The following is a 26,604-nucleotide window of genomic DNA, read 5'->3' as shown; positions in this document are numbered from 1 at the left end:
AGCGTACAGGAGTGAGAGAGAGAGAACACACTAGTGTGCGTGTATCTAGGAGAAGGGGGGAGAGACAGAAAATAATATCACGTATGCAAGAGCGTTAACTCAGAGTTAACCGTGCCTCCATGGCTCTCATTCAGACCCAGCACTATACTGTAGCAGCCATCCTCTCTCCTCTATCTCCTCTCTCAAGCCCCTCATCCTATCCTCCCTTCGTCCCTCTCTCTCCTTTGACATCCATCCCTCTTCACTCTCCATCCCCCTCTCCCCTCTCCATCTCTCGCTCCTCTCATCCCTCTCTCTCCTTTCTCATCGGAGCGGGGCTCCTCTCCCCATCCCTCCCTCTCCCCCATCCCTCTCGCTTCTTTGTCCATCCCTCTCTCCATCCAGCTCTCTATCCCTCTCTCTATCCTCCCTCCATCCCTCTTCTGTTACACAGAAATATCACCACTCAGACATTCACAAAAATTACAAGTTCAATATTTAATGTCCTTGGCAATCCAAATCCAAAAGGTCATAATTCTTTGTAAAAGCAGACATTTTACATGATCAACGTAGCAGCGATCAGTGGGTTTCTGTTGGATTATATTAAAATATTCATATTACAATTATAAAATCATCTCTGTAGCCACAAAGTAAGAGTTGATTGGTTGAGATGCAGTTACCATGATGGAAAGATAATATTTCAGCCATTATTATATTAAATACATTACATTATTACATCAGTAATAAAGTCTGCTAAATGAAATGTAATGTGGGTGTTCCTCCCTGTGAAAGCTATAGACATTGGTGGATTCTATTAAAATGTAACATGTTTCAAATTAAACTGTAGTTTGTTTATATCCTGTGTAGTGAATGATTAGTGTGAGGATTAATAGAGTTCAGGCCATGAAACTGTGTGTATGCTCATTTAGAAAGGTTTTTGACCTAATCAGATAACAGGAAATTGCCTAGGATCAGAGAGCAGGGTCAGGCCCAGAACAGAAGATGGATGGGGATTCTCTTGGTAATAAACACTTGAAACTTCTCTTGAGCTTTTGGTCTCAATTCCTTATTGCAAAGAGTTTGCAATAGCATTTTTCTTCTTAAAACAACATGGTACAGTAAATTAGTCGTTACAATTACAGCTACTTCATCATGGTCCGTAGCAGATAGAGGCACTTCAGGAACATTGGGATTTCATATTTTAATCAATGGAGTAATTCTCAAGCTGCAATACGAAACTTTTAGGAAGCGGACCAAATTCACATAGAAATGTGAGTTATAGATCTGTCATTGTCATTGAAATCTAAGAAGTCTAAGAAGTGGTAGATCTGTTCTGAGTGCTATTTCTATGCTTCCCGTTCTTAAGTTTCATTGTTGTGTCTTTTACTTCCGGTTTTGTACACCATCTTCAGAAAGCTGAAAATACAATATTTTGGTTATTGAAAAGATATTTCACAGCGGTTTAGATGGTACAATAACTCTCTACACAAAACCAGCAATGATTGCTTGTTTTGTCACAAACTGAACTTAGGCAAACTTGAATTTCAGCAACCAGGAAATGGCGGAGCGATTTCTGCATATTGCACCTTTAAATGTAAAATTATTGAGACTGAGGTGTGGAAATGTGGGTTCTGTGCTTTGTAAAATAGCACCTCCATACCTAAACAAACACAAACCTACATCTCACCGGAGATTGACCACACACAGTGTCTCATAAAACCCATCCCCAGTCATCCCCATGCTACACAGGTGTAGCCTATTTATAGGCAGTCGCCCAAAATTCACCCCCTTACCCACCTTCAGCTCCCCCACCCCCTCAAACACCCTCGCCTCCTCCCGGTCCTTCACCTTGGCCAGGGTGAGATGGTAGCGTGGGTTGAAGGAGTCCCTGTGCAGCCAGCCCTGCTCTCTGAAGGCCTCCTGTAGGCCAGCATTTAGCTGCTGGAGGTGGGGCTGAGGCTGGGGGCTCAGGTAGAGAACCTTCCCACCAAAGTGCTTCAGTTTCAGGGGGAAGGAGACGGCCACAGGGGGGTTGCGGTCCAGGTAGGCGAAGCTTTGGAGCATCTCCCCAGCGGCAGTGACCTCGGCTGGGCCGGGGAGGACCAGGAGACACAGGGTGACGTGGAGGGAGGAGGGGGGCAACCAATGAGGGGCGGATGAGGGGAGGAGGGAGGTGAGCTCCTCCTGAAGGTGCTGGAAGGAGGAGAGGATGGCGGGAGTGTTGGCCCGGAAGGTGATGAAGTGGGTGGGCTTACGTTTGGAAGGCCGGCCTCCACCCCTCTCTGTTCTCTGCTCCACAGGCACAGATGGACACTGGGCTAGGTCTGGGCCTTTCTCTCCATCCCAGTAATCTTTCCATTCTTCCTCCTTCTCACCTTCATCCCCCCTGCTCTCGCTTTCTCTCTGGGATAGAGACATCTGGTCTGCTATGACGACTAAAACGGAATCCTTCCCAACTTCCTCTTCCAAGGGTTCTGATTCTCTTCCTGCTTCCTGTTGGTTCAGTGAAGTACTTCCTGTGCCTGGTCTGGTCGACTCAGGCATCTGAACACTTGTCTTGCTCTGATTTCTTTCCTCCAAGTGTCCGTTTTCAACATCCTGTTTTATCAGGGACTCGTCACTTTCTTCTCCCTCCCCTGTAGTGATGACTCCATCTTGTTCTTCTCTTGATTCACGGTGGTCGTTTTTTGGGTCTTGTTGTTCAACATCTTGTGTCCCTGTCCCTGACAATAAACAAGCAGATTTTGAAGGTTAACCAAACATTATGACAAAAACATGTTATAGACTAGCAAAGTGAAGTAGAACAGTATGTTAATCCAGGTTCTAGAGCTGTGGAAATCCCTCCCTCTCTTTACCTTCCTCACCCTCCCTTCCTCTCCCTACAGTCCTCCCTCCCTCCCTCGTCCTCTCACCCTCTCTCCCTACAGTCCTCCCTCCCTCTCCCTACCTTCCTCCCTACCTTCCTCCCTCGCCCTCCCTCCCTACCTTCCTCCCTCGCCCTCCCTCCCTACCTTCCTCCCTCGCCCTCCCTCCCTACCTTCCTCCCTCGCCCTCTCTCCCTACCTTCCTCCCTCGCCCTCTCTCCCTACCTTCCTCCCTCGCCCTCTCTCCCTACCTTCCTCCCTCGCCCTCTCTCCCTACCTTCCTCCCTCGCCCTCTCTCCCTACCTTCCTCCCTCGCCCTCTCTCCCTACCTTCCTCCCTCGCCCTCTCTCCCTACCTTCCTCCCTCGCCCTCTCTCCCTACCTTCCTCCCTCGCCCTCTCTCCCTACCTTCCTCCCTCGCCCTCTCTCCCTACCTTCCTCCCTCGCCCTACCTTCCACCCTCCCTCGCCCTTGCTTCCTCCTCGCCCTCTCTTACCCTGCTCTTGCTCCTCCTCCTGTCCAAAGGGGGGCGCCAGACACTGTCCAGTGGATCCAAACACCCTGTCAGTCCTGTTGTTGCGGTCCCACACTCTGCGCCCTCTATGGGTGAAGTACTGAATCCTGTGTCTGGGCAGGGCTAGCTCAGAGGAGTAGTCACAATCGCAGGGGTCGGTGTCCCAGTTGAACTCAGAGAAGGGCCGCTCCAGCACCCCAAGGAAGCGGTCCACGTACCCCACCACAAAGTCCGCCGGCTCCACCGACGGGTCCCACAGGATCCGAGAGATGACGTCATCAGCTGTACGCATGCGGGGCTTCTTGGTTGATCCTGATGGGAGAAACACTTTGTTAGTTAGTTATACTTAGTTTGCAGTAAACAGGTATTTTAGTGGGTTCTCATATTTTCAGTTAGATTTAATGGAGGGAAATTGTACCTTTTCCCTCTGTGTCTTTTGGCTGGTTTGTTTTATTCCCTATTGCTTTCTTCTTGAGTGTTCCCTCTTTTTCTCCCTCCTTCCTGTTTTCCTGGTCTATAACAGCCTCTGGGTCGTCTAATGTTGGAGTGCTGAGAAAGAGGGAAGGAGAAAGAGGGATTGTATTCATCACTCTGGTCAATGTAAGAGCTAACCTGTTAGGTCTTCCTCATACTGATAGGACAGTGACCTTCAGATGGATGTATTTTAAGAAGTTTATCTAGATGTCTAAACAGATACATTAATTTAACTCTGCTATTCTACCTCTTCACTTTCTTATCCTATGGAGTTAACTACCTATCTATTATATTTATACTGTGCTACATGACTTGATTACCACTTGGTTCAGAGGCTCTGTTTGCTGTGAGGGCAGACAGAGCCAATACCACAGATGCTGCTTCTCACAGGAGGAAAAACAATGTCTTCTTCTGAAGATTCCACTGTCGCCAGGCAGAAGGATTAGTGATGAGAGGGAGGACTCAGATTCTGAGGGCCATCTGTTTAGGGCTGGCAGCTAAATGCTTTGAAGATTTCTGTCTTTCAGCCTTATTTAGTTGTTCAAGTGGTTAGAAGTCTGAAATAGACTGAACTGTGAGTAAATATTAGCCCCTAACCCCTGGGCATTTTCAGTTGTTCGAGGGCTGCACAAACATTATGCATCAGACAATTTAAATCATGCTTTAAAAAAATTGCATGAGTGTGAATGCATGTTTAGACATCACAGTAACAATGGCATCATGGCACCATCAAAAGTCAAAATGCAATGTTACTTAGCCATTGCCCTGCCGTAGTTTTTGGTGGTGATCGTGTTAGCTACAGACCTGTGAGATCGACGACACCTGTTTCCAAAACGACACTTTCCCAACAGGAAGAACTGACAGACACCTGCTCCCTCCTCCTGGCCTGGAACATCAGAGAGAGAGGAGGGGGGCAGTTATTTAGCAGCCCGTCTCACCCAAAGTCAGTTACAAAACAACATATAATATCTGTATGGTAGTTTGTCCTTCCCAGTGTTCTCTGTGTTATCAGTGTCGTGTCTTTGGCTATGCCGGATTAAGTGATATGACATGCTATTCTATAAAATAATTAATTAATATTACCTGATTAAGCTAATCATGTAAATGTATTTAACTAGAGAGTCGGGGTACCAGGAAAGAATATTTATAGAGCTGTTATCTTCCGAATAATCTCTTAAAGACCTAGTAATATTTTACATCAATAGCAGTCAATATTAATCGTCATCTTAATTCAGTCTCATCTGAAAGTTGTAAATTCTTGGTTATCTGCACGAACCCTGGCTAACAAGTTGAATGAGCAATGCAAAATTGTGTTTAATTATTTATTTACTAAATACCTAACTAATCACACAGAATTACACATAATTAAATCATAACTTGATTACAAATTATGTCATAAAGGAAAACGTCCCTAACGGGCGGAACAGATATGACAGCTTGTTACACAAAAGAAAAGGTCTGGATTTGAGTGAAAGAGCGGGAAGACTGAGGAACAAAGGGCGAAGCTGTGCTATCGTAAAGGTAGGTTGGTGGTAGATGGAAGGCCGTGTTGCCCAACCGAGTCCTTTGTCCTTTGAAGAATGTCTCTGCTGGTAAATTGAATACGTTGTAGTAACGTCGCTGTAGACGGGATACTCTGTCTGTTCCTTTCTAAACCTTGTTTGCAGCGGCTGTTGCTAACTCAACGACTAGGAGGTATCACTTCTGTAGTGAATAAGAGTTAAAAATTCATACCATTCGCAACCAAAGCTCACGCTGATGTTGGCTTCGTTCTGTAGTTATTATTTGAACCATTCTGACATCGGACCGTCGTCCTCACATCCTCGGAACAGGAGGTTACATTGTCGTCAAGGCTTTATATGGGAAGGGAGAGGAGGGCGTGTTTGAAAAGTTTTATAGCCCATGTCCCTTCACAGGGGTGGGCCACTGATTGAGCAGAGCCCCTATCTTATGAAAACCCAAATCTCACATTTTAGAAGCTAAAATCACATTTCATCCCATCACGAATCATTTCATATTCAAACATTTGAATTGAACAACAATTCCATGTGAATCCGATAACTCTGATGTGTAAACTTTATGTCATCTTATCATTGATGAGAATGTCTCAGATGACAACCGAACTGACATCATATTCATTAAGTACCACCGCATATATTCAATTGGTCGGATTACCAGAATATAGTTCATTTTCCCCCACCTTCTGATGTCCCAGAATCTCTATGTTAACCAAGGGTTTTGCAAATGTAACATCAGTAGGGTAGAAAGAGGGAAAATTGGTATTTATGACTGTCATAAACTTACCCCAGGCCAACGTCATGACATCAGTGTCCTTGGATTTACCTAGTTTTACATTGAGAACACATTTTAAATTCCCATGTATTGGTCCACCAAGACCAGTGTGTACATACTGAAAAGAAGGGGGGGGGGGGGCGTCGCTGAGCCCAGTAGACTAGATTAGTTCATGGGCTCATGGAGAGATTGGAGCAGTCAGGGAGAATGACATCACTCAACAAGGACACGATGACCCCGAAATGAGCCCCAGACACGCAACCTGCCAGACCAGCCAACCTGACCATGATGGTGGAACAGAGAGTGGATCTGAGGAACATGGTGGTGGAACAGAGAGTGGAGCTGAGGAACATGGTGGTGGAACAGAGAGTGGAGCTGAGGAACATGGTGGTGGAACAGAGAGTGGAGCTGAGGAACATGGTGGTGGAACAGAGAGTGGAGCTGAAGAACATGGGGGCCAGAGTGACAGCTAGTGACAGCCAGGTGAAGGAGCTGAAAGGAGAGGTGGTGAACCAGAGAGTGGAGTCACTAAGACTTGTTCTGTATGTTATTGCAGTCTCCAAAACAAATATTAAAAGAGCTGAAAATTATTATTATTATTATTATTCCCCAGTAGATCATTGAAGAGTTCATATTTGCTCTGAAATGTCTCTCTAGCCCAGGAGGCCACACTGAGTGCCAGTGAGAGAGGTGGAGGAGCTGAAGGTTAGAAAACACACAAATGTAGTCACTGCGCCACATTGACATTATCTTCCCAGGTGAAGGATTGCTGTGTATACTATATCATATAATGTGAAATAACATACATTAAACTATATTCACAGACAGGCAAAAAAGTGGCATTCTATGCTGCTTTGACTGACTCTGGGAGGATAGGACCCTTCAATGCTGACATCCCACTGGTCTACAGTAAAGTCTTCCCCAACAAATCGGAAAGGCCTACAACTCACTTACAGGTAAAAGCTACAACTACCTACATGTATGGACATGAGAGTACATTCTGGGCCAGCTAATGTTACTGAGTGCTGATGGAAATTGCTAATCTCTTCCTGGATCAGTTTCTGCTCTGATGCAGATATAAGTGATAAAAGTCAACCAAATCAGATTCACTGCCCCTAGCCCAGGAGACATTGGTGTTTACATATACAAGAATGACAAGAGAATCTTGTTTAATTATGCACACAGTCCTGGTGGAAATGGTAGATGTGTGGTAAATTCAGTGACTCTAGAGCTGCAGGTGGATGTGGTCTACATGAGTCTCCCCTCGGGCACGGGGCTGTATGATGATTCAGATAACCTCAACGCCAACAGTGGCTTCCTGCTCTTCCTTATGTGAGGGGAATCAATTAAAATCATAGGCCCAATAAAACTATATAACTACCAATGAAAACTCTTAATACAATTATATTTCTGAAAACTGATGGGAGTGATATCTAATCTAAATCACATACCTTGAATGATGTCATAGTTGAGGATTTAATGAGCCTGTTTTTGTGCAACTTCTGATTAGGACAACCAGGAGTCATTATGTCAGGGGTGTCAAACTCAAACCATGGAGTACCTAGTGTCTGCTGGTTCTTGGTTTTTCCTTTCAATTAATACCTAGACAACAGGGTGAGGGGGAGTTTCTTACTAATCAGTGACCTTAATTCATCAACAAGGGAGGAGTGAAAACCTGCAGACACTTGTTCCTCCTGGAACGAGATTGACAGGTGCATTATTGCCTTTCTATTCCTTAAATCTCCCAACGTATTAGCAGTCACTGATTTCCCAACATGAATGTTACATCGTATATGACACACATCTGCAGTATTACTTGTGTGTAAGGCACATATTTTGTCCTTAGGAGGGGTTTCCCATAAGAAGTATGATAGTGCATAAAACATTGCACGTGTAATTCCATCCATTCTTGGCACTGACAACATTTGGACTGGACTGACTTGGCTTGCAACCTAATGACACTAGAGGGGGTACACAGACAGTTTGGTTGGTTTCTCCCTTTCCCAAAAGTAGGAGTAGGAAGAACTCAGCCCTAGACACTGACCTAGGTTAGTTCTGTGTTTTCCTTAGAAGTTAGAGACAGTGAGCTGGTACTCGATCTGTGCTTCAGAACAACTTCTACCAGGAGCTTTCAGAGAGAGTGGGGGAGTAACAAGTGGGAAAAACACTGCTTTCTCCCAAATATCAAATCCAATGTTATTAATCCCTTGCTTGGTAAACAACAGGTGTAGACTAACAGTGAAATGTTTACTTATAGGCCCTTCCCAACAATGCAGAGAGAAAGAAAATAGAGAGATAATAGAAAAGTAATAACAGGTAAATAATACAAGCACATCTCAGAGAGATCATACTGTCTGATGAATACACTGTTAGATTCTGGGTTAAACTTGGAACATTGTTATACTCAGAAGTATAGTATCTGAGGAGTGATGGAGACTGGTTTTTACATCAGAAGTTAATGGTTATCTGTCGGAGCCAGATGGCTTTGGAATGTGTTGGGTGGACAGGAGTAAGTCACAGGATTGCTATAGGGGATACGGGTGGAGATCTTTGGATTAGGCATCAAGGGGGCTGAGGTCAGATCAGATCCCCTTAAGAGAGAAACAGTGGTTTATTACCCTATCACTTCGTCTTCCTGTCGAACCATAAAAGATGTAAGGATTAGAGAGAAGGAGGAGTGCCTAAATTGGAGAATATATACTTGTGTTGGTAGAATCATGTTTTGTCTAATGCAGCTGTATTGATCCTCTGGGAAGAAATAAACTTGGTTAAGCTTTCATGGTGTCCGATGAGTTATTTACTCTGAGAATTAGAACCTAACAACACAAATCAAATCGTATTGGTCACATGCAGATGTTATTGCGAGTGTAGCTTAAGGTACAAACAGTGTGGAATTTCTGTGGAACAGGCAAACCCAGACTTCCTTCAGAGAAAATGAGGATGGGGGGAACACCAGTGGAGGCTGGTGGGAGGAGCTATAGGAGGATGGTCACATTGAAAAGGCTGGAACGATATAAAGCACATCGCACATATGAAAACCACGTTTGACTCCGTTCCATGTATTCCATTCAAGCCATTACAATGAGCCTGTCCTCATATAGTTCCTCCCACCAGCCTCGACTGGTGAACACCCAACTTCCTCAGTACCTCGATATTAAAAACGGTCCTTCATATTTTGATCATACCTTGATAAACTTCAGTGTTGTGTAATTTTCAAAATATGAACGTTCTCTTTCACTGTCATTTCTGCTCTGCCTCTAAAGAAGTGTATATGCCCTAGTTAGGCCTACATCTCATATGTCTACACCTACCAGCAGTGCACACAGAATCCAACTGAATGACAAAACATTACCTGCCGTCACCTGAGGTCCATCTTGGCTGGGACTGGCTGGGACCTCTGTCTTTGGCCCCTCTGTAGCTCTATGCTCCTGTGCTCTCCTGTCCTCCAGGTTCTCAGCTGAGTCCAAAGGCACACATGTCTCCTCTGACGCCATAGTCAATCAACCTGTGGGTGTAAACGATTATTATACAAAAGTGTTAACTCTGTTTCTCACTGTTAACATGGCAATACAAGCACAACCAGTTAATAAATCAATAAATTAAGCAATAATAGATTTTGTAAATATAGTAGCTATATATTTAGAGGTAAGTTGTGCAGTGTAGCTATAGTAGCTACCTAAGCTAAGGAGAACTGAGAGGTAGCCTGCCCTAATGAGGATGTAGCTACAACACACCCAAGAGTCAAGATAACAAGTTATACAATGCAACCAACATGTTAAACATGAATAAAACGATAATGTAGTACTGTATAATATATGCATTATGATACATTATTGTTGTTAGTTACCTGAATGTACACCCTCTGACTTATGAACAAATATATCACAGATTCTGTCTGAAGCTACCGTAAATGTGTACTTTGACCTTTGTTATGTTTGTACTGAGGGGGCTTGTGGGAAATGTAGGTCTAGGTCTCTGTACCTCAGTGATGAGAACAGGCTTTCTTCTCTTCGTTTAAATAATCATTCAAATCCTCAAAACAATTGATGCTATAATATTTTATATTCTAGGCCGTTTATAAATTGACAATAGTTTGTTATAATTTCTTACCGAAGAGAGTATACCAAAACTGTGAGTCATCTGTGCGGTCCTCCTGGATCCAAAGCGCGTGACTCTCCTCGTCACATGACGACTACCACGAACCTAGAGAGCGAGCGTATCAGAGCAGTGAAAAAGTATAAACAAAAGCTAATACAGCAACAAGACTACTTTGGGAATTAACTAGAAATTAGAACTTGCGTGTGCATTGGCGATTTATTTCCCATGCTTTTAAGAAAAATGATCATGATCTATTTTCGAGACATTGGTTCGTGCTGTGCTAGGGGTTAGCTTGTCAGTAATGTCATTTTGTGATGTTTTGATGCAATATGATCGCCTGTAATTTGTTGCAGTGATTGTTCACGCTGCTTTAATCAAGGTAAGTGTGCTTAACTTATAGGTTTCCATTTAGAAAGGTTGTAGGAAACTTTCCCCAGCAATTACATTTGATTACACAGAAAGGGTTTATAAGCGCGGAAATCGACTCTGCCACACGAGCATGCTTTTGCGGCACAGTCGATAGCGCGCCGGACCTCGAAGGTCGAGGGTTCGAGACCTGCTCCCTGCTGTTTCATTACACTGGTGTCAGAAGTGATCGGACCTTGCATCCACGACAGTGCGTGTGCTTGGCCGGTGAGCGCGTTCCTCTAAGACGTAGAGTCGCAAGCTAGCGCGAGGCTCTTTGAAAGGAGGGAGTAGTGTAACGACCCTGGGTTTATAAGCGCGGAAATCGACCCTGCCGCACGAGCATGCTTTTGCAGCGCAGTCGATAGCGCGTTGGACCTCGGGCTAGAAGGCCGAGGGTTCGAGACCTGCTCCCTGCTGTTTCATTACAACATCAATGTTTACACTGAATCCAAAGACAAAGCATTGACAATAACGCACCTCTGATCACCAGTCATCTCTCCCGTGCCAGGTGTTGGCCCTTCTCTCCCGGGCCAGGCGCTGGCCGTTCTGCCGCAATAGGCCAGGCAAAACAAATTGTCGAATTGATGGTACAAAACAAAACAAATACAAAATAACTTTTTTTTCTTTGTATTATCTTTTACCAGATCTATTGTGTTATATTCTACTACATTCCCTTCACCTTTCCATACACTTCAAAGTGTTTCCTTTTAGATGGTAACAATAATATGCATATCCTTGCTTCAGGGCCTGAGCTACATGCAGTTAGATTTGGGTACGTCATTTTAGGCGACATTTTTAAAAGGGGCTAATCTTTAAGAGGTTTTTTAAAGATATGTTTGTTAATGTGCCATATTCGATGCACTTTTTTTTGTTGTTGATTGGGCGCAATTTAGGTTATGCTATTTGATTCAGAGAAACGTGCATGGTGTAAAGTGTGTCTCATGACATTGTCATAAATTTGATCTCTACTCCAGCCTGTATTCTACAGAAAAGGCCATATACTATTTCTACCTTTTCTATAGGCTACATGATTTATGTTAGATTATGTTTTTGACTGAATGTTGGTGGTGCCAACAGCACCCATCTCTCCAACAGCACCCTGGAGAGACAAGAAAAATATTTAGCTTCCCTGCTTTTGGCAAAGTGAGCACTGCTTATCACATGGCGGCATCGGCATTCAACTGAATAGCCCATGTGCCAAAGGGTGAGAAATTGTCATTCATTTTGGGCAGAATTATGTGACGTTTTATGTGTTGTTGGTACATCTTGGTCAGTTTAGCTTAAAATACGCCCTCGTCAATCTGCCACTGTAGGCGGCCGCCTGATCCTGCCTAACGGGAGGGCCGGCCCTGTTCTCTCCCCCTTCAGATGAATGCTCTGGTAGCTCTCTGTCATTTCTGTGAGCTCCATGGCCCCCGGACCCTGTTCTGCACCGAGGCTCTGCACCCCCCGTCCCCCACACCCTCCCAGGCTGGCGCCCCCATACCCGGGGACAGAGAGTCGGACAGAGAGGGAGAGGGACTCACCATGAGGGCAAACAGCTCAGCTACACAGAGAGGAGACGTGTGCGAGGTGAGTGGGAGATGTGTGAGATGAGTGAAGGGCTGAACAGACAGAATAGAAATGACATTGACTAATTTGTTTTGTCTAATAACTATTCTTTCTGGCCATCTCGTTCTCTCCCGCTCTTCCCTTCTCACTCACTCACTCACTCTCTCTCATTCACTCCCTGTCTCTCCCCATCTCTTTGTCAGGGCTGCCGGTCTCTCCCAGCGTCTCACCCTGGCTTCGTCAGCATGGACAGTGAGACAGGCATCCGGTTCCTCAGCCACCAACAACCCAGACAACCCCAGCTCTTCAGTGTGGTCCGCCAGGCCTGCGTACGCAGCCTCAGCTGTGAGGTAACCACCTGTGTGTTCGTGTGTGTATGTGTGCGTGTTGCCATTTTTCTTGCATTAAGACTCATAACTGTTTGTCAATACATAAGCCTTTAGTTAAGGGTGGCAGGTAACCTGGCGGTTAGAGCATTAGGCCAGTAACGACAAGGTTGCTGGGTCCAATACCCAAGCCGACAAGCTGAAAAATCTGTCAATGTGCCCTTGAGCAAGGCATTAAACCCAAATTTTCACCAGGGGTGCTGTACTATGGCTGTACTATGGTTGATCCTATAAAACAAGATATTTCACTGCAGCTATCTGGTGTATGGAACAATATATATCAGGGGTCTTCAACCTTTTCTAGCGTGAGAGCTACTTAAAACATTTTTTTTTAAATTTTTTTTTTTTTAATCGCAAGCTAAGTTTTTGTTCAAGCTTTCAAATAGGCACATTCTTCTCTACTCTGCAACTCTTCCCTGGATCCTTAGTGTACAATGGCAAGTAGTGCACAGTTCTGTCAATATACCTGGTAAAATAATGGTTAAACAATTCTAAGAGGGGCCCTATCAAATATTTTATATTGAGTTGAAGTCGGAAGTTTACATACACTTAGGTTGGAGTCATTTAAACTCGTTTTTCAACCACTCCACAAATTTCTTGTTAACAAACTATAGTTTTGGCAAGTCGGTTAGGACATCTACTTTGTGCATGACACAAGTCATTTTTCCAACAATTGTTTTCAGACAGATTATTTCACTTATAATTCACTGTATCACAATTCCAGTGGGTTAGAAGTTTACATACACTAAGCTGACTGTGCCTTTAAACAGCTTGGAAAATTCCAGAAAATTATGTCATGGCTTTAGAAGCTTCTGATGGGCTAATTGACATCATTTGAGTCAATTGGAGGTGTACCTGTGGATGTATTTCAAGGCCTACCTTCAAACTCAGTGCCTCTTTGCTTGACATCATGGGAAAATCAAAAGAAATCAGCCAATACCTCAGAAAAAAAATTGGAGACCTCCACAAGTCTGGTCCCTGGGAGCAATTTCCAAACGCCTGACGCTACCACGTTCATCTGTACAAACAATAGTATAAACACCATGGGACCATGCAGTAGTCATACCACTCAGGAAGGAGATGCGTTCTGTCTCCTAGAGATTAACATACTTTGGTGCGAAAAGTGCAAATAAATCCCAGAACAGCAGCAAAGGACCTTGCAAAGATGCTGGAGGAAACGGGTACAAAAGTATCTATATTCACAGTAAAACGAGTCATATATCGACCTAACCTGAAAGGCCGCTCAGCAAGGAAGAAGCCACTGCTCCAAAACCGCCATAAAGCCAGACTACGGTTTACAACTGCATATGGGGACAAAGATCATACTTTTTGGAGAAATGTCCTCTGGTCTGATGAAACAAAAATATAACTGTTTGGCCATTATGACCATCGTTATGTCTGGAGGAAAAAGGAGGAGGCTTGCATGCCGAAGAACACCACCCCAACTGTGAAGCACAGGGGTGGCAGCATCATGTGGTTTGGGTGCTTTGCTGCAGGAGGGACTGGTGCACTTCACATAATAGGTGGCATCATGAGGATGGAAAATTATGTGGATATATTGAAGCAAGACATCAGTCAGGAAGTTTAAGCTTGGTCGCAGATGTGTCTTCCAAATGGACAATGAACCCAAGCATACTTCCAAAGTTGTGGCAAAATGGCTTAAGGACAACAAAGTCAAGGTATTGGAGTGGCCATCACAAAGCCCTGACCTCAATCCTATAGAAAATTTGTGGGCAGAACTGAAAAACCGTGTGCGAGCAAGGAGGCCTACAAACCTGACTCAGTTACACCAGCTCTGTCAGGAGGAATGGGCCAAAATTCACCCAACTTACTGTGGGAAGCTTGTGGAAGTCTACCTGAAACGTTTGGCCCAAGTTAATCTATTTAAAGGCAATGCTACCAAATACTAATTGAGTTTGTAAACTTCTGACCCACTGGGAATGTGATGAAATAAAAGCTGAAATAAAAAAAATCTTATTTTGACATTTCACATTCTTCAAATAAAGTGGGGATCATAACTGACCGAAGACAGGGAATCTTTACTAGGATTTAATGTCAGGAATTGTGAAAAACTGAGTTTAAATGTATTTGGCTAAGGTGTATGTAAACTTCTGACTTCCAACTGTATATTCCCAAATTATGTTCTCAGTTTGAATTTTCACTCTGAAAATTACAATTGTTCATAGAGAAACAATGAAATTGGAGGTGCTGAATCCATGTTAATGCCTAAATCACAGCAGAAGACAATTTTGGGGGGGTCTGGAAGAAAACAAAAACTAATTATTTTGGAGTGTAGTTCCACCTTGTGCCTCTGGCCCTTTTAATCGTGTATCTAGGGAGTGAGGAATGTGCCGGTCTAGCGATGGTTCTGCGCTGCTGCTGCTCATTTCATGGCAAAGTTAGCAAATAATAGATACAAATGATATACTTCTGCCAAGTAAGCCTACTTTGCAGTTAACATTTAATTGAGAAGGTTTTGGGGGAAGTGTTTCTATCAACCCACGAGATGGTTATCACATTATAAAATCTACCAGCCACTCAATTGCATGTACTTTCAGAGCTACTGCGTGATCTACCTGTTGGAGACCCCTGATAGATAGATAAATAGATATCACAGGAGGTTGGTAGCACCTTAATTGGGGAGAACGGGCTTGTGGTAATGACGGGAGCGGGGTTAGTGGTGTCATGTCTTTGGCTCTGCCGGATTAAGTGATATGACATTCTATTCTATAAAATAATTTCTCCATAATTAATATTACCTGATTGAGCTAATCATGTAAATGTATTTAACTAGAGAGTCGGGCACCACAAAATAATATTTATAGAGCTGTTATCTTCCGAATAAACTCTTAAAGACCTAGTAATATTTTACATCTATAGCAGTCAATATTAATCATCATCTTAATTCAGTCTCATCTGAAAGTTGTAAATTCTTAGTTATCTGCACGAACCCTGGCTAACTAGTTGAATCAGCAATACAAAATTGGGTTTAATTATTTACTAATACCTAACTAATCACACAGAATTACACATACTTAAATCGTAACTTGATTACAAATTACGTCATAAAGGAAAACGTTTCTAGCGGGCGGAACAGAAATGACAGCTTGTTACACAAAAGAAAAGGGTCTGGGTTTGAGTGAAAGAGCGGGAATACTGAGGAACAAAGGGCGAAGCTGTGCTGTCGTAAATACAGTATCTTATGCATTCTAAATTACCGCCCATTTGGAAAAGGAAAATGCAATAAATATTTACTCTGAGCTGCGCTTCAGTAGGTTGTGTCACGTTCGTTGAATGGAGGAGACCAAGGCGCAGCGTGATATGAATACATGTTACTTTTAATAAAGACGGACACTAAACAAAATAACAAAACGAACGTGACGCTATAATATAAATGTGCAGACACAGGCAACTAGACATAGACAATAACCCATGAAATACCCAAAGAAGATGGCTGCCTAAATATGGTTCCCAATCAGAGACAACGATAAACAGCTGCCTCTGATTGAGAACCAATCTAGGCAACCATAGACATACATAAACACCTAGATGGTAAACAACCCCATAAACCTACAAAACCCCTAGACAGTACAAAAACACATACATCACCCATGTCACACCCTGACCTGACCTGACCTAACCAAAACAATAAAGAAAACAAAGAATACTAAGGTCAGGGCGTGACAGGTTGGTGGTAGATGGAAGGCCGTGTTGCCCAACCGAGTCCTTTGTCCTTTGAAGAATATCTCTGGTTGTCAATTGGATACGTTGTAGTAACATCGTTGTGTGATAGACAGGATACTCTGTCTGTTCCTTCCTAACCCTCGTTTGCAGCGGCTGTTGCTAACTCAACGACTAGGTGGTATCACTTCTGTAGTGAATAAGAGTTAAAAATTCATACCATTCGCAACCAAAGCTCGCGCTAATGTTGGCTTCGTTCTGTAGTTATTATCTGAACCATTCTGACATCGGACCGTCGTCCTCACATCCTCGGAACAGGAGGACGACGGTCAATGTAACCTCCTGTTCCGAGGATGTGAGGACGACGGTCCGATGTCAGAATGGTTCAAATAATAACTACAGAACGAAGCCAACATCAGCGTGAGCTTTGGTTGCGAATGGTATGAATTTTTAACTCTTATTCACTACAGAAGTGATACCTCCTAGTCGTTGAGTTCCGAGGACGACGGTCCGATGTCAGTCAGTTCTCTCTTATATTGTTGTCAATGGCTTATATAGGAAGGGAGAGGAGGGTGTGTTTGAAAAGTTTTATGTCCCTTCACAGGGGTGGGCCACTGATTGAGCAGAGCCCTATCTTATGAAAACCCAAATCTCACATTTTAGAAGCTAAAATCACATTTCATCCCATCACAAATAATTTCATATTCAAACATTTGAATTGAACAACAATTCCATGTGAATCCGATAACTCTGATGTGTAGACTTTCCACTGTAGAGTTTGTCATCTTATCATTGATGGGAATGTCTCAGATGACGACCGAACTGACATCATATTCATTAAGTACCATCGCATATATTCAATTGGTCGGATTACCAGAATACAGTTCATTTCCCCCCCACCTTCTGATGTTCCCAGAATCTCTATGTTAACCAAGGGTTTTGCAAATGTAACATCAGTAGGGTAGAGAGAGGAAAAAGGAGGAAAGAGGTATTTATGACTGTCATAAACCTACCCCCAGGCCAATGTCATAACAGTGGAATGGTATCAAATACATCAAACATGATTTCCAGGTGTTTGATGCCATTCCATTTGCTCTGTTCCTAATGTCTGTAATCCCCTCAGTACCCTCCCTCTCTCATCTGCCTCTCTCCCTCCCTGCCTCTCTAGGTGTGTCCAGGTCGTGAGGGTCCTATCTTCTTTGGGGATGAGCAGCATGGTTTTGTGTTCTCTCACACGTTCTTCATCAAGGACAGCCTGGCCCGGGGCTTTCAGCGGTGGTACAGTATCGTCATGGTAGCCATGGACAGGATCTACCTCATCAACTCCTGGCCCTTCCTGCTGCGCCACCTCAGACTCACTATACAGAGTCTACAGAGCACAGCACTGAAGGTAAGGACACACAAACTAACACACCATGTTAAATGTATGGGACATAGATATATACACACACATTAAAACACACTTACTATTCATAACGTGAACATAAAACATAAGACAAATAAACATGAACACTAACTCTTACTACCAGACAGAAAAGGCGGGCAATGTTTGACTTCTCTCCCTCTTATTTCTCCCCCCTCCCCCTATCCTCTACAGGTGTTTGACAGTGAGCAGTGTGTGTGTCCTCAGAGGGCGGTGAGGATGAACAGTGTGTTCTCTCCTGCTGTCTTCCCCCACCAGAGGAGTGGTAACGCGGCCCGCTCCCTGCCCTCCCTCACCCAGCACACCAAACTCTGGGCCAGCCTACACTCCTCCTTCAGCTGGTGAGACGGCTAACTGTCGCTAACGATCACTAAGGTTACTAATCTAAACAATAGCAGACATACAGTCAACATCAGGGGTGGTCGGGCAGTGTTCTATCTGTCTATCCCAGTTGTTTGATACACTCTCTTGTGTTTTTCTCCTCTACTGCAGGTTACTGAAGGCCTGTGGTAGTCGTCTGACAGAGAAGCTGCTGGAGGGAGCTCCCACAGAGGACACACTGGTTCTTATAGAGAGACAGACCGGTACGCACGGGTGCTCATAGAGAGACAGACAGGTGCGCACGGGTGCTCATAGAGAGACAGACAGGTGCGCACGGGTGCTCATAGAGAAACAGACAGGTGCGCACGGGTGCTCATAGAGAGACAGACAGGTGCGCACGGGTGCTCATAGAGAGACAGACGGGTGCTCATAGAGAGACAGACAAGTGCTCAGAGAGACAGACAAGTGCGCACAGGTGCTCATAGAGAGACAGACAGGTGCACACAGGTGCTCATAGAGAGACAGACAAGTGCGCACAGATGCTCATAGAGAGACAGACAAGTGCGCACAGGTGCTCATAGACAGACAAGTGCGCACAGGTGCTCATAGAGAGACAGACAAATGCGCACAGGTGCTCATAAAGAGACAGACAGGTGCTCATAGAGAGACAGACAGGTACACACTAGTGCTCATAGAGAGACAGACAGGTGCTCATAGAGAGACAGACAGGTGTGCACGGGTGCTTTTAGGGAGACAGACAAGTGGGCACAGGTGCTCATAGAGAGACACAGGTGCTCACAGGTGCTCATAGAGAGACAGACAGGTGCCCACGGGTGCTTATAGAGAGACAGACAGGTACACATGGGTGCTCATAGAGAGACAGACAAGTGGGCACAGGTGCTCATAGAGAGACAGACAGGTGCTCACAGGTGCTCATAGAGAGACAGACAGGTGCACACGGGTGCTTACAGTGCCTTGCGAAAGTATTCGCCCCCCTTGAACTTTGCGACCTTTTGTCACATTTCAGGCTTCAAACATAAAGATATAAAACTGTATTTTTTTGTGAAGAATCAACAACAAGTGGGACACAATCATGAAGTGGAACGACATTTATTGGATATTTCAAACTTTTTTAACAAATCAAAAACTGAAAAATTGGGCGTGCAAAATGATTCAGCCCCCTTAAGTTAATACTTTGTAGCGCCACCTTTTGCTGCGATTACAGCTGTAAGTCGCTTGGGGTATGTCTCTATCAGTTTTGCACATCGAGAGACTGAAGTTTTTTCCTATTCCTCCTTGCAAAACAGCTCGAGCTCAGTGAGGTTGGATGGAGAGCATTTGTAAACAGCAGTTTTCAGTTCTTTCCACAGATTCTCGATTGGATTCAGGTCTGGACTTTGACTTGGCCATTCTAACACCTGGATATGTTTATTTTTGAACCATTCCATTGTAAGTTTTGCTTTATGTTTTGGATCATTGTCTTGTTGGAAGACAAATCTCCGTCCCAGTCTCAGGTCTTTTGCAGACTCCATCAGGTTTTCTTCCGGAATGGTCCTGTATTTGGCTCCATCCATCTTCCCATCAATTTTAACCATCTTCCCTGTCCCTGCTGAAGAAAAGCAGGCCCAAACCATGATGCTGCCACCACCATGTTTGACAGAGGGAATGGTGTGTTCAGCTGTGTTGCTTTTACGCCAAACATAACGTTTTGCATTGTTGCCAAAAAGTTCAATTTTGGTTTCATCTGACCAGAGCACCTTCTTCCACATGTTTGGTGTGTCTTCCAGGTGGCTTGTGGCAAACTTTAAACTACACTTTTTATGGATATCTTTAAGAAATGGCTTTCTTCTTGCCACTCTTCCATAAAGGCCAGATTTGTGCAATATACGACTGATTGTTGTCCTATGGACAGAGTCTCCCACCTCAGCTGTAGATCTCTGCAGTTCATCCAGAGTGATCATGGGCCTCTTGGCTGCATCTCTGATCAGTCTTCTCCTTGTATGAGCTGAAAGTTTAGAGGGACGGCCAGGTCTTGGTAGATTTGCAGTGGTCTGATACTCCTTCCATTTCAATATTATCGCTTGCACAGTGCTCCTTGGGATGTTTAAAGCTTGGGAAATCTTTTTGTATCCAAATCCGGCTTTAAACTTCTTCACAACAGTATCTCGGACCTGCCTGGTGTGTTCTTTGTTCTTCATGATGCTCTCTGCGCTTTTGACGGACCTCTGAGACTATCACAGTGCAGGTGCATTTATACGGAGACTTGATTACACACAGGTGGATTGTATTTATCATCATTAGTCATTTAGGTCAACATTGGATCATTCAGAGATCCTCACTGAACTTCTGGAGAGAGTTTGCTGCACTGAAAGTAAAGGGGCTGAATAATTTTGCACGCCCAATTTTTCAGTTTTTGATTTGTTAAAAAAAGTTTGAAATATCCAATAAATGTCGTTCCACTTCATGATTGTGTCCCACTTGTTGATTCTTCACAAAAAAATACAGTTTTATATCTTTATGTTTGAAGCCTGAAATGTGGCAAAAGGTCGCAAAGTTCAAGGGGGCCGAATACTTTCGCAAGGCACTGTATAGAGAGACAGAAAGGTACACATGGGTGCTCATAGAGAGACAGACAGGTGCTCATAGAGAGACAGACAGGTGCGCACGGGTGTTTATAGAGAGACAGACAAGTGCGCGCAGGTGCTCATAGCGAGACAGACAAGTGCGCACAGGTGCTCATAGAGAGACAGACAGGTATGTGCTGGTGCTTATAGAGAGACAGACCGGTGTGCACAGGTGCTCATAGAGAGACAGACAAGTGCACACGGGTGCTCATAGAGAGACAGACAGGTGCGCACGGGTGCTCATAGAGAGACAGACAGGTGCTCATAGAGAGACAGACAGGTGCTCATAGAGAGACAGACAGGTGCTCATAGAGAGATAGACAGGTGCTCATAGAGAGACAGACAAATGCTCATAGAGAGACAGACAAGTACACACTAGTGCTCATAGAGAGACAGACAGGTGCGCACGGGTGCTCATAGAGAGACAGACAGGTGCTCATAGAGAGACAGACAGGTGTTCATAGAGAGACAGACAAGTACACACTAGTGCTCATAGAGAGACAGACAGGTGCGCACGGGTGCTTATAGAGAGACAGACAAGTGCGCACAGGTGCTCATAGAGAGACAGACAAGTGCGCACAGGTGCTCATAGAGAGACAGACCGGTATGTGCTGGTGCTCATAGAGAGACAGACAGGTAGCCCGAATGTTAAACGGGTAGACGGGTACACACTGGTGTTCTTAGAAAGACAGACATGCAGACAGACAGGATAACTCTAGAGGTGGGAGACACCGTGAGACCAGTTTTAAACTAGTCAGAGAGACATATTATCCCATATGGCTCAAGTTAAAAGAAGTGAATAAAAATATTGTGATCTGATATCTGGGTAAAGCGTTCCTGACAGCATTATCATGAGAAGTCATGTGTTTGCCCAGTGTGTCAGAGTGGAACAGGAGTCTGTGTCTACAGTAAACGTGTGATTAACACGGTTAGACCACGAGGACAGAGAGCGACGATGTGACTCACTCAACCATATCACACACATTCTATTCTGATTACCATTTTTGGTACTAAAGTTTTTTCCATTGCTCCCCCTGTTCAGCTCTGATATTGCAAGTCACTATGACACTTGAATACTTCCAATCAGGAAAATAGTTGCAATTGTTACTTTGTTTACTATCCTGGCTAAATAAATGTAAATAAAATAACAGTATATATACAGTATATCTCTGGGAATTAGTCCCGACATTGGGTGTTTTGTATGTCTTTTTAACAATGTCCTGTTGTCTTCTCAGAGCAAGAGGAGGAAATGAGTTGCTGGGAAGGAGCAGAAGGGGGCGGGTCTAGACCCCAGTGCCACCAATCGGAAAGCGAGCTGTACAGAGACTTCTTGTTTGACGAGGGGAAAGCAGAGGGGTATCCTGGTCCAAAGTTCAGGTCCTTGAGACATTTAAGACAGGTAAACATTGGTGTGCCTTTCTCCCTACCACATCATGAACACTTTCATTTCTAGCACATCATACGCCATACTTAATTCTGTTAACCACTTGGTTTAAAAAAAATAAACTTTGTGAGCCAATTGGTTAAAAAGGGAAACCAATATCGTCTTATTTTGTGAATGCATTTCTTGTCTGTTTCCTTGTGATGATATCTGTTATCTGATTGGTACGCAGGTGCTCGGGACCACTAATTTCCGCCAGCTAGCATGGCATGTGCTCATGGGAAATCAGGTCATATTGAGAGGGGCTGACCCAGGGCTCATCCATTCAGCATTCACCATGCTGAAGGTCAGCCAATCAAAAGTTTACTCATTGTATCCCCCTTTAAAGAATATTCCTCCTAACATTCATCGCTAATCACATGGTTTGGTATATGTCCCATCAGGCCTTGCTCCCGGTGGGCTGTGTCCGCTCTGTGACGTACAGCGCCCAGTATGAGGAAGCATACCGATGTAACTTCCTGGGCCTCAGCCCTGACGTGCCCATCCCCACACACGTCAGCTCCTCAGGTACACAAACCCAGAATACATCACTGTGGTTACTGCTTTATTTGGAGGTCTGCTTATAATCACTATTACATATGATAGTAATATGCTAATAATAAAATACTGTATGATAATGATATTAGTTATAAGTGCGAACAGAACAATTTACAAATAAAATGTTTTCATAAGGTTTTGAATCCTAAAATATCCATAAAATATGTCCATCTTGCTGTGTCCCTTCCCAGAGTTCTCAGTGTTGGTGGATGTGGTCAGTCTGGAGAGGGGCTCTCTGTACTCTGCTGCTTGTGGTGAAGACATCCTCTCACTCTATCAGTTCAACATCAGCAGTACCAACTCACAGCCTACAGATAAAGGTGAGGATAGACCCCATCTGGACAATATACTATATACATCGTCAACATGAAGGTATACATTATACATGTCTTCTTCAAGGCACCTCTAGTTGTTAACAATCATGGCAAAGGTCAAAGACAATTAGTTGTGTGAAATTTCCCTCCATTAACTTTCCAGTTTCAATCTATTGACCTGCATCTCTCCCTGTCTCTCGTCACCCCTATCACTCTCCCTCCCTTGCTCTCTATCCTTCCCTCCCGTCCTCTCTCTCTCTCTTCCCCCCACCCCTCTCTCAGGTCCCACGTTGTTGAATAAGATGGAGGTGGCGTTGTCCAATGAGAACCTGTCAGTGGACGTGGTCTCTCACTGTCTGCTGTGTCTGAAGGAGGAGTGGATGAAGTGAGTAACAACAACCCCTCTGATAAGCAGGGAATTTCCCTCAACTTTGAAGTTTCATTTCTTTGGCTTTTTCTAAACAGAGTTATGTAGGTATGCAACTGTAGATAGTGGGGCATTAAAGAGTCAAACAAGTCCCCCTATGAAACCCCCCAAAGCCCCAGCCTGGTTACATTGGCTGTGCAGTACAGGATGATGTGGAATGCTTAATGTAGTCCAGAATCATTGGGAAATTCCAATAACTCCTCTCCCTCCCACTTCTATCCATACCCCTCCCCTTAACCCCCCCCCCTCTATCCCTTCAATTCCTTAGTAAAGTGAAGGTGCTGTTTAAGTTCTCAAAGGTAGATGGGCGTGGGAGGGAGGACACCCAGAAGGTGTTGGCCCTGCTGGGTGCCACGGGGCCTGGGGAGGAGGACAACGTCAGGCTGCTCAAGTTCTGGATGACAGGACTCAGCAAAACCTACAAGAGCCATCTGATGACCGCTGTCAGAGGAGGGGAGAGGCCCCTTAGCCAGTGAGAGAGCAGTGGAGGAGAATATGAGCGGTAGCGGGAGAGACCATACAGCTGGAGTGAAATATACTGTATCTCAGTATAGGAGGCTGGTGGGAGGAGGTATAGGAGGGTGGGCTCATTGTAATGGCTGGAATGGAATAAATGGAACGGAATCAAACGTGATTTCCATATGTTTGATGTGTTTGACACCGTTCCATTTATACCTTTCCAGCCATTACAATGAGCCCGTCCTATAGCTCCTCCCAGCACCCTCTGCGTGCATCTACTACTGTATTTGGACAGACAGAGAGAAAGGGAAAGAAAACGAGTGTGAATGAGTGAGTAATGACAGATAGACTGAAGGATATGTTTGTGTCCAGGTGCTGACTTGATTAAAACCCATCCTTCACCATAAAGAACAAAAATCCACTCCATGGGTCGGTTTTAAATGAATAATTAATTCAGATACATTACGTAATAAGTCATTTGTGTCTTTTGTTTAGTAATCAAATGGGAATTATTATAGGAACACTGTCCACAATGTTATGTCTAAATTATTATAAAAGTTTCAATAGTTTTGTTAACACATTGTACAGAGATATTCAAATAAAATAACTGCTTGAGCTGAAACTGAAATATTGGTGTGGCATTCATCCTTTTTCCCAACTGGCACCATCTTGTGGAGAATCATTAAATCTAAGAAAGAAGGGAGAAGGAAAAAGAGTGGAGGGGGAAAAAAACGTGTGTCCTTTGCCAGTTCCCTCTCACATGCTTTTTTTTACAATGAGTGGCTGTCAGCCAAGAGACCTCAATTGGTGTAAAACAACAGTTCTAGGTCTTCGGGTGACACGCAACATAAAAACCCTTGCATAATGAGATCTCAGTCCCTCAACATATCATTGTGTTCTATACTACCACATCAGCAGGGGGCTTCTTCACTAACGAGCTAGTAACTCATTATTAAAACTAAATAACTGCAAAGCTTTTTGTGTTTTCGCAGTTATTTGATCCCTTTCAGAAGGCTTTTGCTGAAGTCTGCAGACTTGTAAAATCCAGTACCACGAGGCTTTGTTCAAATTCATGCCCTGTGTTTGTTTTTTTTACTGTGTATGTATATAATGATTGAGCAAATTAGGGAGTATTATAACATACATTTTTGTGTGTAGTTATACTTCTACTCTTGCACTGCATCTCAGTGCAAGAGGCGTCACTACAGTCCCTGGTTCGAATACAGGCTGTATCACATCCGGCCATAATTGGGAGTCCTATAGGGCGGCGCACAATTGGCCCAGCGTCGTCCTAGTTTGGCCGGGGTAGGCCGTCATTGTAAATAAGAATTTGTTATTAACTGACATGCCTAGTTAAATGAAGGTTAAACATTTTTAATTAAAGTTCTTTAGAAAGAGTGGGTGAAATTTGAGCTTTAAAAAATATAGAAATAGAATGTACCAGTGAATCATACCTACTTAAAGTGTGTTTTCAACACAGAACAAAGAAATACAGTTGGTTACACATGACCCAGTCGATGATTGATTTGATATTGTAAACTGTAGGCCAGCCCACTGGTGGAACGTTAGGTCATATAATATAGTAGAGTAGACAATAAAACAAAGTTACAGACGCAGAAATATCATACCCCCAAGAGATGCTAACCTCTCACCATTACAATAACATGGGAGGTTAGCATTTTATATCATACCCCCAAGACATGCTAACCTCTCACCATTACAATAACATGGGAGGTTGGCATTTTTGGGGTGTATGATATTTGTGCGTCTAACTTCCTCAATCATCATTATTTACAATTAATTCAGGATTATCCGGAATCATGGTAGCATCCACATTAATTTAGAAGTGTTTAGAAACATATTATATTCTTATTTACAATGGAAGTGACTCAATGAGACAAAACATTATTATTTGCCATTCGTTTCTATTGGGCACAAAATAATCTGAAACACAACCAAAACAAACCACAAATGCATCCAACAAGATCGTTAAGTCACAAGCTTGTAATCATTGAATGCAAAGAATATGGGACCAAATACTAAACTTTTGACTACTTTAATACACATAAGGGAATTTGTCCCAATACTTTTGGTCCCCTAAAATGGGGGGACTATATACAAAAAGTGCTGTAATTTCTAAACAGTTCACCCGATATGGAGGAAAATACCCACAAGTTAAAGCTGACAGTCTGCGCTTTAACCTCATAGTCATTGTATCATTTCAAATCCAAAGTGTTGGAGTATAGAGCCAAAAGAAAACATGCATCACTGATCCAATAATTACGGAGTGCACTGTATATACACTCTGGGTAGAAGCTCTTAGACACAGATCTAGGACCATCTTATCCTTACCACATCCTAACCTGAACCATAAATGAAGAATATGCTAAACTGACCTGAAGATAATTCTTGATTTATGAGATCCTCTGGTGACTCAACAGGGTGAGTATTACTAACTGGCTCACTGGAGACAAGGAGGCAGGCACACGCTCAGGCACACATAGGGGGGATTGAAAACATATGGCATGACTTAAACCTTCTGGGGACTCATTTGGATTGGGAGTGACAGAGAGAGAGGAACTTTTGTGAGTGTAATATTTACTGTTTATTTTGTATAGTTTACTTGACTTTTGTTTATCTATTTCACTTGCTTTGGCAATGTTAACATATGTTTCCCATGCCAATAAAATCCCTTGAATTTAATTTCATTTAATTGCGTGGGAGAGGGGGCTTGGTCAGTCAATAGGGAGGTGAAATGACTGGTGGTGGGAGGGGCTGAGAGATTTACAGGGAGCAGATATCAAGCACTTTC

General features: G+C 43.7%; 2 protein-coding genes across 6 annotated transcripts; one reads left to right on the top strand and one right to left on the bottom strand.

Annotated features, from left to right (window-relative positions):
- Positions 1 to 458: 458 nt before the first annotated feature.
- LOC139421512 (leukocyte receptor cluster member 9-like) lies at positions 459 to 10,295 on the bottom strand. 3 transcript variants are annotated; one of them, XM_071172493.1, is made up of 7 exons: positions 9,970 to 10,066; positions 9,475 to 9,627; positions 4,635 to 4,716; positions 3,775 to 3,905; positions 3,339 to 3,668; positions 1,777 to 2,702; positions 459 to 1,395 (listed from the first exon to the last, which is right to left on the bottom strand). In XM_071172493.1, exons 2-7 carry the CDS (start codon positions 9,614 to 9,616, stop codon positions 1,363 to 1,365), a joined length of 1,644 nt encoding a protein of 547 aa, XP_071028594.1. In that variant the 5' UTR covers positions 9,617 to 9,627; positions 9,970 to 10,066; the 3' UTR covers positions 459 to 1,362. The 3 variants fall into 3 exon arrangements, with proteins under 3 accessions (XP_071028594.1, XP_071028583.1, XP_071028578.1); XM_071172482.1 differs by lacking the exons at positions 459 to 1,395; positions 9,970 to 10,066 and adding an exon at positions 10,233 to 10,295 and having other exon boundaries at positions 1,425 to 2,702; XM_071172477.1 differs by lacking the exon at positions 459 to 1,395 and having other exon boundaries at positions 1,425 to 2,702.
- Positions 10,296 to 10,302: 7 nt separating this feature from the next.
- LOC139421524 (folliculin-like) lies at positions 10,303 to 24,420 on the top strand. Of its 3 annotated transcripts, none has more exons than XM_071172523.1 (13): positions 10,306 to 10,599; positions 11,706 to 11,832; positions 11,942 to 12,200; positions 12,383 to 12,529; positions 17,415 to 17,636; positions 17,844 to 18,010; positions 18,162 to 18,253; positions 21,850 to 22,013; positions 22,228 to 22,341; positions 22,439 to 22,562; positions 22,784 to 22,912; positions 23,189 to 23,291; positions 23,602 to 24,420. In XM_071172523.1, exons 3-13 carry the CDS (start codon positions 11,997 to 11,999, stop codon positions 23,807 to 23,809), a joined length of 1,674 nt encoding a protein of 557 aa, XP_071028624.1. In that variant the 5' UTR covers positions 10,306 to 10,599; positions 11,706 to 11,832; positions 11,942 to 11,996; the 3' UTR covers positions 23,810 to 24,420. The 3 variants fall into 3 exon arrangements, with proteins under 3 accessions (XP_071028615.1, XP_071028624.1, XP_071028607.1); XM_071172506.1 differs by having other exon boundaries at positions 10,536 to 10,599; positions 11,997 to 12,200; XM_071172514.1 differs by lacking the exon at positions 11,706 to 11,832 and having other exon boundaries at positions 10,303 to 10,599; positions 11,997 to 12,200.
- Positions 24,421 to 26,604: the final 2,184 nt, after the last annotated feature.

The sequence above is a fragment of the Oncorhynchus clarkii genome, chromosome 2 (assembly GCF_045791955.1).
Source record: "Oncorhynchus clarkii lewisi isolate Uvic-CL-2024 chromosome 2, UVic_Ocla_1.0, whole genome shotgun sequence".
NCBI lineage: Eukaryota > Metazoa > Chordata > Actinopteri > Salmoniformes > Salmonidae > Oncorhynchus > Oncorhynchus clarkii.
Note: the sequence above shows the minus strand (reverse complement) of the source record. Positions and strands in the feature narration are given on the sequence as shown.